Source organism: Gymnoscopelus microlampas, assembly GCF_963454915.1.
Source record: "Gymnoscopelus microlampas genome assembly, chromosome: 7".
In the NCBI taxonomy this organism is placed as follows: domain Eukaryota; kingdom Metazoa; phylum Chordata; class Actinopteri; order Myctophiformes; family Myctophidae; genus Gymnoscopelus; species Gymnoscopelus microlampas.
This window is the reverse complement of record NC_139944.1, coordinates 8,047,722-8,062,465: the sequence shown is the minus strand read 5'-3', so window position 1 is coordinate 8,062,465 and position 14,744 is coordinate 8,047,722. Positions and strand designations below refer to the sequence as shown.

General features: G+C 39.5%; 1 protein-coding gene across 1 annotated transcript; it reads right to left on the bottom strand.

The window, feature by feature from the left end:
• Window positions 1-296: 296 nt before the first annotated feature.
• LOC311049147 (tumor necrosis factor receptor superfamily member 4) lies at window positions 297-4,680 on the bottom strand. Its single transcript, XM_084062626.1, has 7 exons — window positions 4,615-4,680; window positions 4,111-4,215; window positions 3,740-3,868; window positions 3,213-3,291; window positions 2,839-3,059; window positions 1,997-2,107; window positions 297-1,767 (listed from the first exon to the last, which is right to left on the bottom strand). Exons 2-7 carry the CDS (start codon window positions 4,112-4,114, stop codon window positions 1,670-1,672), a joined length of 642 nt encoding a protein of 213 aa, XP_083918752.1. The 5' UTR covers window positions 4,115-4,215; window positions 4,615-4,680; the 3' UTR covers window positions 297-1,669.
• Window positions 4,681-14,744: the final 10,064 nt, after the last annotated feature.

The window sequence follows — 14,744 nt, the reverse complement described above, 5'->3', positions numbered from 1 at the left end:
TTTAAGCAAATAAGAACCTTCCACCCTACCTACCCTCGGAAACCATCTCTTGCTATCAACAGCTTTAAGATGAGAAAAACAGTGGAACTTGATCAAATAAAACATAAGAAAAACAGAGGAATGGAAACATTTTACTGGAAAATAAGCTCACTTTCAGAAAAGCACTAGAAAAGCACTCAAATGCTACACCCACGCCATATGGTCTGTCAGGGTCATTGTACATATATGACCCATGTGCATATTGAGCTAAAAAATAGCAGGCCTACAAGCTCACCATGCATCGCGATACAACACGTTGTGAGCTTGTAGATCAACAATTTCCTCTATGTACGGCTTAATAAGTGAAATATATAGTTACTACTGTCACAGACAAAAAAAAGACAGACAGACAGACAGACAGACAAGACAAGACAAGACTGACACTTGTTATTGCATCTGCTCTGCCCTGATAGGCACAGCTTTGGCAAAGTGACACAACAAAACCTTCGGTCTTGATACAAAGTTTTACAATGATTGGTAATATTATGACTCAGTGTTTCTGATGTTATTGGAATATACAATGTCTCAGGGGTTTGTCTCATGCCCATACATCTTCATTACAACGTGTGAAACAAAAGTATCTACATAATGTACATTTCATATCGTTGCTGACGGGTGGTTTAAACTTTACTTACGTCACTTTTAAGGAAATTTGTGTTCCAATAGATCCGTAGTTATTATTTAGTCAGATCTACTTGCATCTGCAATGCAAGATGTCGTGAGCTTGTAGATCGCTATTGTGACTACTTTTGCGCAACACAGTCATATGCCAAAGTATAAAATAGGGCATTAATTTATCATTTAAAAAAAGATGAAATAAGGATATTAAAGGATTCTGCCCGACAATATATTGTATGCATTAAGATAATTGGTTGACAATGTTTTTTGTGAATTTATGTTATGCATTTAAAGGCAGATTTTCATGGATACCTTTTCCAAAGTATGTAATAATAATCCAATGTGGATAATAAGTAGGATAGGCATACAAAACATATTGTTAAACATCGATGCATTATGCATCAAAGAAGATGACAAGAATAAATTCACATACATTTTCAAGTTTAAATTACATTAGATACCTAGAAATGGTGGTATAAAACTATGAACACCGTTAACATATCATTCACAAAATATTGAATTACAACTGAAGATAATCAAAAGATAATCTGTTTTACCTCATATGAGCTACTGTTTACAAACACTTGTCAGTGTTTCAATGTGTTTTCAGTTTCAACCAATAGATCACAGACCTTGGAAGTCACTATGCACAGCTGGAAAGAAATTGGGCCTCTTCCTTACTTCCTTCACAGGTTTTACCAATGATACAGTGGTTCTCAAACCTTTTGATTTCAAGGACCCCTCTCAGAGTTACGTACCTTTTAAGGGGCCTTTTGGAACCCCCTCAAGGAGCCATGAGTGTCCCTGGACCACACTTTGAGACCCACTGGTGTAGCAGAGCGTTTCCAGTGAGCCAAAATGCACAATATCAGCACCCTGACTCTGTTTAACCAGAATGGAACAGAGGCTTCATTAGTACCATTGGTAACACCTGTGAGGGAGTAAGAAGAGGCCCAATTTCTCTCCAAAAGGGCTGCATAGAGCCTATTGTGTCATTTGACACAGCGCAGTATCACACGTCCAGTTTGATCAGAGTGGAGTCACTGTTGTCATCACTTTCCTTGTCACCACTTTCCTCAACTGGGCTCCGACACAAAGAACCTGGTTTTGCTGAAAATAGACAGTTACAAAGTTAAGACTTTCAGAAATGAGCTCAGCGGTTCTCAAAGTTGGGTCCAGGGACCCCCCCCCCCCCCCCCCGTACAGCTCTGTACTCTGAGAGTGTACAAATCACAGTTACGGGGGGTCCCTTGAAACAAAAAGTTTGAGAACCACTGAATTAACTCAAAGAATATGAGTGGTGTGTATCACTTCAACTATAATAATGAGTGTTACATACCATTTGCCATTGGCTGCTTGTAGGTTTTCATGCAGGGCTTGATAAACATCTTACAGCTCAATATAGTCACTACCAGCAGTGTGATGAATCCAAAACCAAGAAGCATTAAAGCTGCAGTGAAGAAATAACAGGGAGTTATTACCCATTTAAAGCCTATATACTTCACTGACCAGAGTCCTCTCCATGTGGGTCTAGACTAGAGCCCCCTCCTTTTTTGCATCTATGATCTCTTGTGCGAAAATAGCTGATCTACAAGCTCACAATGGGACACGTTGTGAGGTTGTAGATTTGCTATTTCTTTGCCATTTGTTTGCCCCAGAATGCTATGGTTCACATGGTTAATGTAATTCAAGGGCAGTGGTGGGAAAAGCACTCAAATGTTTTACTTAAGTAAAAGTATCAATACTGCAATGTACAAGTACTCTGTTACAAGTAAAAGTTCGGAATTAAAAATGTACTTGAGTAAAAGTACAAAACTATTGGGTCTATATCAAAATAGCCTAGCCTATATCAAACAGCCTAGGTATAAAATAGGGCTAAAGTGGTTAATATATGTTTTATAATGTAATAATTTATATCTGCAAAGTAACTAGTAACTACATTTTTTTTTAAACTGTAGTGTAGTAAAAGTACAATATTTGCCTCTGAAATGTAGTGGAGTAAGAAGTAAAAGTATAGACCATTGGAAATACCACAGTTAAGTAAAAGTACCTCAAAATTGTACTTAAGTACAGTACTTGAGTAAATGTACTTAGTTACTTTACACCACTGTGCAAGGGTCTATTATAAGACCTAGAATAAATGTTTGTATCATGCAGTAGGAGAAAGCTTGGAACATTTACCGATGTCGGGCATTTGGAGGGTCCCAGCAGGCTTCCCTAGGGGTGTAACAGTGGTCCTATGCTTAGGCACATCTGGACTGTGGGTCTGGGGCGCGCTGCGGGGTGTATCATTTCTTGAGGTGGGCTGCGCTGTAATGACTTGAGGTTGTTGTTCACCCTCATCATTACATATGGCATCGGCTGTCTTGTTTCCAGTAAACTTGACACCACTTCTGTTACATCTAGGCCAAAGGAAAATAAGTGAAACGATGTTAACAGGATAACATGTCTTCAGAAATGATGTGTTCAATATGCTAATGCTATTTTGTATCCAATGTGTACTGTATATTTCTAATTATTAATGAATGCAGAGCAGCGAAAGCAATGCGACGTACTCTCTCCATTTAACACAGTATGTGTTGTCGGCTTTGGAGAAATATCCATCTTCACATTGATGGCATTCAGGTAGCTCTCCTGGAAAATAAATGAATACAAAAATAATGACATGTAGTATCATAAAGCTGGGAAATATGGCCTTCAGCACGTGTGCACCTTATATACTGTATGGAACAATGTCAGGACAGTTTGTCACTGGATTCATTTGTTCCCTTTGATACTAAGATTATTAGCAGATTCAATGCTGCCATATGCACCTGCCTGGCGTACACAATTGTCTTAACGAATGTATATACTGTATATTCTTTCTGTATTATGAATTGTGTGTCTCTCAGTGTGTACGGTAAAATCCTATTGATGTAAATGTTCCTTCTGTAAGGGTACCATTGAAAAAAGAGACCTTGGTCTCAATGGATTTCCCTGAAATAAGAAATGAAACGATTAAGTAATTCAGCTTTATTTCCCTAAAATTATTTAAACAAATCTCATTGATATCTTAATCAAAGGGTGTGATCCATCTCTGTACCTTTTGTTTTCAGTCCAGAGCCAGGGTCACATTTGCAGACAGTAGAATCAGGGAACCTGGGATTGTATCCTGAACGACACCGGCATTTTGTATCTTCTTTTTTCGAGCAGTCTGATGCAACTTCACTCCCTGAGTAGAGAAACAAAACATACGTTTTAAATTTGAGCTGCTTAGATAGAAAACATTATCATAATATGATTTCAATATTTGTGAAACTGAAAGTATAACTTAAATGGCAATGTAATATCTGTTTAATAGTTCACACCTACATAGCTAGAAGTACAATTTATTATTATTATATTCCGTAATTCATAATAGTAATGTAATGTCAAGTAATAGTCGTATTGAGTGTTTGATGCTATAAAACCTACCCATTTGGCACTTTGTGCAACGTTTGCATTGTTGAGATATATTGTCTCCAGGATGGAACTGGTCTTTAGGGCAGTTTTCACATCCTCCTCCATTTACCCTCTTACCTTGAATTTATTAACAGAGTCAATGGAAACATGTTACTTTAATCTTATCTTACCTTTATGTCTCACAGGGAAAGCATCAACGTTTGAAGAGCAAGAATTTTAACCACATGAACCCTAGCATCAATATTCTGGGCATGCCATAAAAATAAGTGAACATTCTGTGAAAATATTGAACATTCAAATAACATTTCTGTGAAAATATGTGAATATTCTGCGAATATTCGGCAAAAGAATACAGATCTACAAGTTCACAACAACAAGTTCACAACATGTTGCAATGTGACACACTGTAAGCTTGTAGATATGCAATTTTTTGCTGTTTGAAGTTCAATGATTGAAGTGGTTAACTGGTCCAGTTTTAACAATATACAATATATGAGAAATAAACAAATTCTTTACCTGGAGGGCATTTGACTTGAGCTTCCAAAACATCTATAAGTTGAGAAAAGTAGAAAATGCACACGAAGGCGCAGGGTAAACCACGTTTGAACAGAAGCATAGTGTGGTTTGTATGAAGTGTCAGGTGCAAGTGGGAAATCCTGCCAAGAAACCAAAGTGTGAAGAGAAGTGTGACGTGTGATTCAATACATTTGAATCGTAGGTGTGCATATGCTAACTTATCTGAGTCATCATCTTTGTTCTCATCTTTGTTCCCACACCGCGATGATGACGATGTAACTCCTTCACTGCTCCCACTACAATCAAGTTGTTGTCTCCAGCATTTAAAAACTTTAAAATCTTAAAAATCAACCGCAGACGTGTTTTAACCTGTGCTCCTCGGAGCACAGGTCTCCGCCAGGTCAGGTAGGTTATCGTGGGCCAGCGATGTTCGGAATTCCCCAATCAGGATGGCAAAGGAAAAATCGGACAGATTTGTCTTGATCACATGACCATAGAGACAATGTGTACCAATGTGTGTGATGTTTGGATAAAATCTGTAGGAGCAAAATAAAAAAACATGTGTTTTGCAAAAATCGGCCTCGTGGTGGCGCTCTAATAGGGCAATGTGAAAATAGTGGGAATGTGCTTGCAAAGTTTCACGGCAATCGGACGCTGCGTTTATGATTTGAGGCATTTCGTTCAAAACAAGCCACTCCTGCAAACCAAACTTTACATGTCCATCTTAGCCAATCAGGATAGATTATGAAAAATTGGACAGATGCGTGTAGGTCACATGACTAAAGAGATAATGTGTAAAAAAGTTTCACGCCGATCGGTCCAGTTATAGGTAAAAACGGGAATCGGCCTGTTATAGCGCCACCATGAGGCAGATTAGAAACATTTTGTGTGGCACTTCTTCCTCGGCCTACTAACAATGTGCGTGCAAAGTTTCACGGAAATCGCACGCTGTGTCCATGATTTGAGGCATTTTGTTCAAAACGGACTGCAAACTCTGTGGGTTTAATGACTATAGAGATACTATGTACCAATTTGCGTAATGTTTGGACAAAATCTGTCACAGTGCGTTTTAACAGCGGGCAACTCTCGGGCGATGCCGGCAACATCGCCCAAAAGATAATGAAAGTCTATGAGAGCCGGCGATCGGGCGAAGTGGGCGGGGGGGGCGATGAAAGATGGATTTTCTTTATCTTTTTGGACGATGTCGCCCAGTATCGCCCACTGTTAAAACGCACCGTAAGAAAAAAATGGCTTCCTGGTGGCGCTATAACAGGCCGGATGGGCGGACGGACGGACGGACGGACGGACGGACAGAGTGCAAAACATAGTCTCTGCCACGCCTTTGGCCTGGCGAAGACAATTTCAGTCCCACTCTGCAAACCAAATGGCAGGAAGGCAGCAGGGTCAGAGAATGTGTTTGCATTCACTTTAAGTATACTGCACCAAACATCTTGCCTCTGTTTTATTGAAATGTATAACTGGTCTCTTAGGATATAAAAAGTCTCTACATGTTTTACATCTGCTGTTGTCATGCCTGTACACAAGAAGTCTGATTAAAGGCCTGTTGCTCTGACGTCTGTTGTCCTGAAGCCGGTTTTCGAGAAACTTTACTGGTCTTTAAACATGTATCCACAGTTGAGATGGACATGTTTCAGTTGGATGCTGTGCTAACAGATCTGTGGAGGATACTGAGTTTCTGTGCCTACACATCTGTAGCATCTGGAGACCCCTGCCAGTGCCACTTATGTTAGGGTTGTGTTTATTGATTTCAGTTCAGCGTATACAGCATCGTGCCCCTTAACTATTTGATAAACCTGCAGGTGCTGGGAATGAATCTGTTTCTATGCAAATTGTTTTTTTCGATTTTCTGTCTTCTTCTGTGAAGCAGGTGGTTAAGTAATATGATGTTCTCGAGGTCTATGACTCTCAACACTGTGGCCTGTGTTCTGTCATTTCTGCACAACTCATCATTCATTACAGTAATATACCAATGAGTGTGTATCCCATTCTGAATTATGTGCAGATTTTCAAATACATAGATGACACAACAGTGGTAACAGAGGTATGATAAGGAACGATGATGAATCAGCCCATAGGGGCCAGGGGGTGAGGTGGGGCCCTAGTGGAGTGGTGTAGGGCAAACAACCTGGTTTGAAATACTGCTGGGACAAAACAAATGATAGTTGACTTCCAGAGGGGCGAGGCAGTTGTCCTTCCATTTCACCCATCGGCGAAAATAGCAGATCGACAAGTTCACTACACGACGTAAAGTATGGGTTCAAGGAGTAGTTCACCCCAAAAATGACTTATTTTATATCAATTACACACCCCATGAAGCCGTGAATTCATGGAGATTCTTTTGTTTTTGTCACATTCCTAAGCCAATAATTCGATGACCGGGTCAGTCAGGAGGACACTCAGTAGGAGACTCTGCCGGTCATCAGATTATTGGCTTCGGAATGATACAAAAAAGCAATCTCCATGAATTCAAGGCTTCTTGGGGTGTGTAATTGATAGACAATAAGTAATATTTTGGGTTTAGCACTCCTTTAAGACCTGAGGACGATTCTACAAATGCCTTCTAAACCAGTAGTTCTTTCAAGATTTTACAAAAAAAAAATCCAAAATAGCAGCTGTACAAGCTCGCTGTGAGCTTGTACAGCTGCTATTTTTGAACAGCCAACGCTAAAATCTAAAATGACACAGATGCTTTCCCGGGTTTTAATGGGTTAAGTGGTGAGCCTACGCTTCAAAGTGGGCGATCAGCACCAGCTCACATTCACAAGGCCCACCAGATGCTTTACTTCTTGAATGGGGAGGTTATGCTGCACTTTTACAGAGCTACTGAGGAGTGTGTCCTGTCTTCTGTGTGGTATGGAGACACAGCGCTTGGATACCAGACGGATCTGCTCAAAATCATTGCAGTGAAATGAGTCTGGTGATGCCGGGCTATAGACACAACCAACTGCCCTTGAGAGGGGACGTTGGAAAGAGTTGTGCAACTTGTGCGTTAAGATCAGTGGCTGTCTCCTCTATATGCCACATCAGAAGCAATAAACAGATGGTGATCATTGACTCCTCTCATCTCTCAAGGCTGATTATCTCGGCCAGGCCCGAACGGCCACAGGAGGTGGAGGTTATGCGTGTCGATCTCCGGCACCACTGGACTGGTTGTTGTGAAACTTTCCACGCACACTCCCAGTAGGCCAAGGAAGAACCTCAAAATCAACCTCATCTTGGCGCTTACATTACATGTTGACGAACAATGGTGATCATGGATTTACGCACGCACGCACGCACGCACGCACGCACAGACACACATGCACACACAGACACAAACAGACACACACCACACATTTGAATAATGGTCTTTGCGTCATACCCTTTCACAGAACAGACTTCACTCTCAGTTGAGCTTTGGCTGTCATTCATATCATTATTAATTTGACAAATAATTCCATTGTTCCCTTACAATTCTGACAAATCATTCTTTAGCAGCATTGTAAAGCACCATCTTTCAGCCAAGAAGCTCTGTTAGAGATTTTTTAGAATCACTTTTTTCTAAACCTGAAGTTAATGTATGGGGAGTAGTTCATATTAGTAATGTTGGGTTCCATACATTTATGGCTATACTTAATGTTTTTGCTTCTCATCGAGAAAACAAAGGAAAGATATGTGACGTCTGTGGTGGAAATATGCAGATTTCATTGTTTTGCCATGAGAGAAGATCAGATAATAACCACATGAAAGGTGGAAACGCCATGTTAAAATTTGCAAAGTACAACCACGCGATGGTTTCTTGGAAAGGATGTTGAAAACAACCGTTTTTGTCGTTTCTCACAGCTATCATTCATTGATGAAGATGAAGACACTAAATTAAAATTAATGTCACCGCAAAGGAAATTATGAAATTATAATCTGAACAAGAACTGTCCTAAAACCATTGCTTTGAGTGAAAAGAAAGCAAAGGTTTTCTGCAAATCATGGACTGCATAACATAAAATAATAATAAAACAAGCAAGATGAAGAAAAAAAACAATCAACTAAAAAAGTATGCAAGTAGAGTTAATAAAATATATACAAGATATAAACAAGTCAATTATGGGTGCAAAATTGGTTATTAAAGTGACCATTTTAGGGTGCTCTGAATTCCAGGTGGGATAGAAACAAAGATATATTCCAAGAAGAGTACAAGCTCTATGATAAATTGATAAATGTATCAATGAGTAAATGAACCTAAATACAGATTATAGTACAGAGTAAATGTACCAAGAACATTCATCTGAATTACCTACCATGCAATATGCCTATACAGTTTTATCGTACTGCTGCAAAAAATATGCTGTCAGCTATTCGTTTATTTTTGCTTACTTTACAAGCTTGTAGATCGGGTATTTTCTGCGAGGGTTCGCCTATCATGACATGACCAGAATAAGGGTTTATGTGGTTAAAGGAAACATTTACTATACTGAAAACATCATAATTTTGCGAAAGCCTGGTGATGCAAGGTTACAATTTAGCCCAAATCTGTCCTTCATCAGCAGACACTGCAATAGAGTGGTAGTACTACAGAAGTTCCCTATAGGACCACAATGGAAACAAGCCCTGAGGGCGTTTTGTGTTATCCTTTTAACATTATTGTAAAACTGTATCTCTGTACTTTTTGCAAACTGTTAATAACATATTCAATCAATCAATCAAAAATCCAGTCAATCTCATATCATTATTTCCAGTGAGAAGAAAATGACAATATAATGACAATAATGACAATAATGACAATAATGACAATGAAACCCCTGCACCAGAATGAATCATGACTTACTCATAATATAATAATAATGATAAACTTTATTTATATAGCACCTTTTTAAACAACGTTACAAAGTGCTTAACTTATCAAACTCATAAACTCCACAATTTGAACCAAAAAATGTGATGACAAGACAGCAACACACAATAACAGTATCAGTGACAATAGATGCATCAATTTTGACAAAATTGTTTTTTTATTTAGATTTAAAGATTGTTATATAATAATAATAATAATAAAACTTTATTTATATAGCACCTCTCAAAACTGTGTTACAAAGGGCTTCACAAGGAAAACAAGAAAAGAAAACAGTAACAAAAAAAAAGGATTAAAAACTAGAAAAAGTGCTCCTCGGAGCACAGGTCTCCGCCAGGTCAGGTACGTTATTGTGGCCTCCTGGTGGCGCTATAATAGGCCAATGTGAAAAGGGTGCCAAGGCTGCGTTCGTGATTTGAGGCATTTTGTTCAAAATGGACCAATCCTGCAAACTTTGGAAGCCAATCTTAGGCAATCAGGATGGAATATGGGAAATCGGATAAATCCGTGTTGATCACATGACTGTAGAGATACTGTGTACCGATTTGTGTGATGTTTGGACAAAATCGGTAGGAGTAGTATCAATAAATGTGTTTTGCACATATCGGCCTACATATTGGTGGCGCTACAACAGGCCAATCTGAAAAATGGCCAGAGGTTCTGGATTGGCATCCAGGGAGTGTGTATGCACAGTTTCGCAGCGGCCGGGCCAACGGTGCCAGAGATTAGCTGCTAACGGACGGACAGGACGGACGAACGGACGGACGGACGGACGGACGTACGGACGGACAGGGGGTAAAACATACTCTCTCGCCATGCCTTTTGGCCTGGCGGAGACAACAATGCAGAAAACAATGCAGGAATGCACAGGTACAATTCACTTTCATACCGGTGCAAAAAAAGAAACAGTGGAGATAGACTAGTATAATTGACTAGGAGTGGGGATTAAAAGCTATTCTATAAAAATGGGTTTTAAGGAGGGATTTAAACCGCGGGACAGACTCAGTGAGCCTGATCTCCAGGGGTAGGGCATTCCAAAGAGTAGGGGCCCTGAAGGCGAAGGCCATACGACCTTTTGAATTTAACTGACCTTTTGGAATACATATCATTTTGGGGGTCCTTGACATGAAAAAGTTTGAGCACCACTGATATAGCAACATAATTATTTTCAGAGAAGAGTTAGGATATAGAAGGCATTTGTAGAAACGGTCTCAGGTCGTAATGGGTTAACAAAGATGGGTTCAGTGTATTAGGGGTGAAGTCCCCAAAGGAGTTTCAGTTCAGCGGCCTCATTCATTCGGTTCACAAATGACTGCAGAAGCAATAACTCCTGCAAATGTAATTACCATCAAGATTTCTGATGACTCGTTCTACAATAAGACACTCTACAGAGTGGTGTACAGGAATCTCTTCTTGTTCTTCACCTTAGAGCAGCTGGCGCGCACACACACACACACACACACACACACACACACACACACACACACACACACACACACACACACACACACACACACACACACACACACACACACACACACACACACACACACACACACACACCCATGTTAGCTTGCACGCACACACAGGTTGCAAAGTACAACTATCTGGGAACTGCCATTGACAGTAAACTGTTCTGAGATCTCAAAAAAAGGCCTACAGTGCACTTCATGTGCAAACTTACACAGTAAAACAATGATTGCTAATTTAACTCTGAGTGTCCGATTGGTTCATTCGTACACACTAAGAGTTACAAATAGATACTGTAAATTAACACTGAGGATTTACTGTGTAGAAAGTTGGACGTAGATAGAATATATGGGCTCTCTTTTAGAGATCTTTCCTAGAGTGCGTGGTAGGATAAATAATCACAGTGTATCTTATTTTAAAAAAAAACACCTCTGGCAACATGGAAACATAGATTTCGATGTGACAAATATATTAGATGTATTATGGGGAAAGTGACAAGATAAATCTCTCCTTGTGACAACCATGGATCTATTAAAAGAACAGTGACTAACTCCTCTCTTTCCTAAGGATGTGTTTTCTGTCCTTCTGGGTTGAAGTACACTTCTTCCGCAAGTGTGTCCAAATAATTTACCATTTAAATATGGTGCATGGACAATGGAAAGAGCAAAACATTTCATGTTTTCTTTTGAGGGGAGTTGCACAAATATTTCTTAGTTTTATTTAAGTTGCAAAAAATGATTGGGATACTGGATAGTCAAACAGCTCATGTTCTGTTGAAAATAGTGGGGATGATAAGTGATGAATTGGATGAATCATCATCAGTATAGTTACTGTGCTGATTAATGTAGAGAATGTTCGGCGAATGCACGGTATTATAATGATGATTCATGCAATTCATCATTAATTTCTCCAACAGCGTCTCTTAAAAACTATAAGAATGAACAAAAAAAATACCCCAAAAGAATGATTAATTATATAGGTGTATATATATTACTTGACAAGCATCGGAACCACAAAAAGGTCAAGTCAACCACCCACACATTAGACTGAAAGCCTCTGATCAAGAGTCAAGATTCAAAGGGGTGTGTTTGTAAAAATCAGGTCAGAGAGTCACAATCACTGACACTGATCAATGACTGACTTTTTTCAGAGAATTATTGGCCTGTTGTTTTTACAGAAATATAGGCCTAGTCATGATGGATCATCATCATCATCCTCATCATCATCATCATCATGACCAACATCCTGATCATCATCATCATCATCATCATCATCGTCATCATCATCATCATCATCATTACATTACATTACAGTCATTTAGCAGACGCTTTTATCCAAAGCCACTTACAATAAGTGCATTCAACATAGGTAGGGAACGAAAACTACTAATCACCAGAAGTCTGAAGTGCATTTTCTGCAAAAACAAGCAACCAAGAGTAGGCTATAGCGCTAAGGTAAAAGTCCAATATATCAGCTACCTATTTCCTTAAACAGATGAGACAAAATAGCTAAATCAAATGAGCAGGAGCTAAAACAAATCATTGTAACGACTAAACAAGATTCAATAAAACAATACAACAATAAAACAAGCGCTCGTACAACTAGTTAACAACAAGTAGGCCAGGCAAAGAGGAAGGGTAGTGTTTCCTGAAGAGGTGGGTTTTCAGCCTGCGGCGAAAGATGGGCAGGGCCTCTGCTGTCCTGACATCAGTGGGAAGTTCATTCCACCACTGTGGGGCCAGAACAGAAAAAAAGTCGTGACCGTGTGGATCGACCAGAAGGTCCCTTGAGTGACGAGGCAATCAGTCGCCCCGAGGTGGCAGACCGAAGTGGTCGGGCAGGGGTGTAGGCATCGACCATAGCCCGGAGGTAAGAAGGAGCTGTTCCTTTCACTGCCCTATACGCTAGCACCAGGGTTTTATCATCATCATCATCATCATCATCATCATCATCATCATCATCATCATCATCAATATCTAATCAGCGGTGGACAAAGTACTGAACTGGACTCAGTACTTCAGTCAAAGTACTCCTGGTCAAATATTATGCTACTCGACTACTACAAGTGAAAGTTGCAAGTCAAATTCAAAAGTATTCAAAAGTAAAACATTTTCCCATCAATATCAATGCATTTCTTTTCCAGAAATTGTAATAGCAAATCAGATCTACTTAAGCTCAGCGCCGCACCGTGACGCGTTGTGAGCTTGTAGATATATGTAGACACCACACTACACGTTCAAAAGAGTTGTTGAACATGTCTCACCAGGCAGGTCATGTCATTTGTTAATGAGGTAATCAAACGTGGCACTGCACTGGTTATGGTGACATTAGAGACTATGGATGATGATGGTGCTGTTGTTCTCCAAATGAAGTAAATTTGAAGCTAGCCTGCTCTTAAACTTAGGCTGTCTGCATCCTGGACCAAACCTCAAAGATGGTTCCACAGGAGATAGGAGGAGCCTGATAGTTGAAAATTCTCTCTTGGAGATTCCAGGGGCCACAAAAGCATTCATAGCCTACAGGGAATGCAGGGACGCACGCACGCACGCACGCACGCACGCACGCACGCACGCACGCACGCACGCACGCACGCACGCACGCACACACACACACACACACACACACACACACACACACACACACACACACACACACACACACACACACACACACACACACACACACACACACACACACACACACATACCTTTATTTCAGGCAGCATCTTTAAATACACACTCCAAGGATTATGAGAAGATAATCTGCAAGAAAACAATCAACAACAAGTATTTAGTAAAAAGATTAATGTAGATGTAATCTGAAAATTGTTGGTTCAGTTTTTTAATATATTTTTGTCAGGATATGCTTGAATTTTAATAATACCAATTTTAATGAACTATGTTTCCCTTTTTGGGTTTGGGTATGTGTAACATAGGGTTAAAAATGAACCCTTTGAGACATTATTTCAGTGTGGTACCTGTGGCAGAATCTTATAATCCACATTTCAAGGGTTAAGAAAACGTATTTAGTAAAAACAGATATATATATGTGAACATTTTCGGGTTCGTTTTTTTTTTTTGTTGCTATTTTTGTCCTGTAGCCTAATAGAGTCAAGATGGGCTTGAATCTTTATTAACCACTTTTATGAATTCCTTGGGTCCAAATTGTACGGGAATTTGTTTGTATTTGTCTCTGGCTGTTTCCTTCAAAAGTTATGCTCATTTCTATTTCTTCCATTGTCGGGTTTGGGTTCAGGATATTTGTAATAAAGGGCTAAAAATGAACCCCATGAGACATCATTTCAGCCTGTTACAGTACCTAGTTGGCAGAATCTTAAAATACACACTTCAAGGATGCAGAAAAACCAGGTGGAGATAAAAAATAAAAAAATCATCCTATGGACGTGAACCCCACTTTCCATCTAGACTATTATGGGTGGCTGCAATTTGTAACTGGCCCTTGTAAAAGTCCAAGCATATCACCAGAAATGCCCCCCACCCCCAACTGTTTACTGTACATATTTTCTTTTTTGATTACTACTCGTTTATATGATGTTTTTTGCATATTTTCTTTTGTGTATTATTGTTTGTCTTTACATGTTTTGATGAATTGAATACACAGCACAGGACCCAAATGGAAACAACAAGCCATGGTGCTTTCTTGGGTTTAATCCTTTTAGCATCCTTTGGTATGAAACTGCACTTCTGTGCTTTTTTTGCAAACTGTTAATATGGCTGCGGGGTAGCAAGACAAATTTCAGTGTGAACTGACAATAAAGTATTATCGTATTATCGTATCGTAATAAAGTATTTAA

Coding starts and splice junctions, on each gene's coding strand:
- LOC311049147 (XM_084062626.1), bottom strand. Junction 3,292..3,739: donor CTCTGGACTGAAAACAAAAG/GTACAGAGATGG, acceptor TTTATTTTCCAG/GAGAGCTACCTGAATGCCAT. Junction 2,108..2,838: donor CCTCCAAATGCCCGACATCG/GTAAATGTTCCA, acceptor TCTTCACTGCAG/CTTTAATGCTTCTTGGTTTT.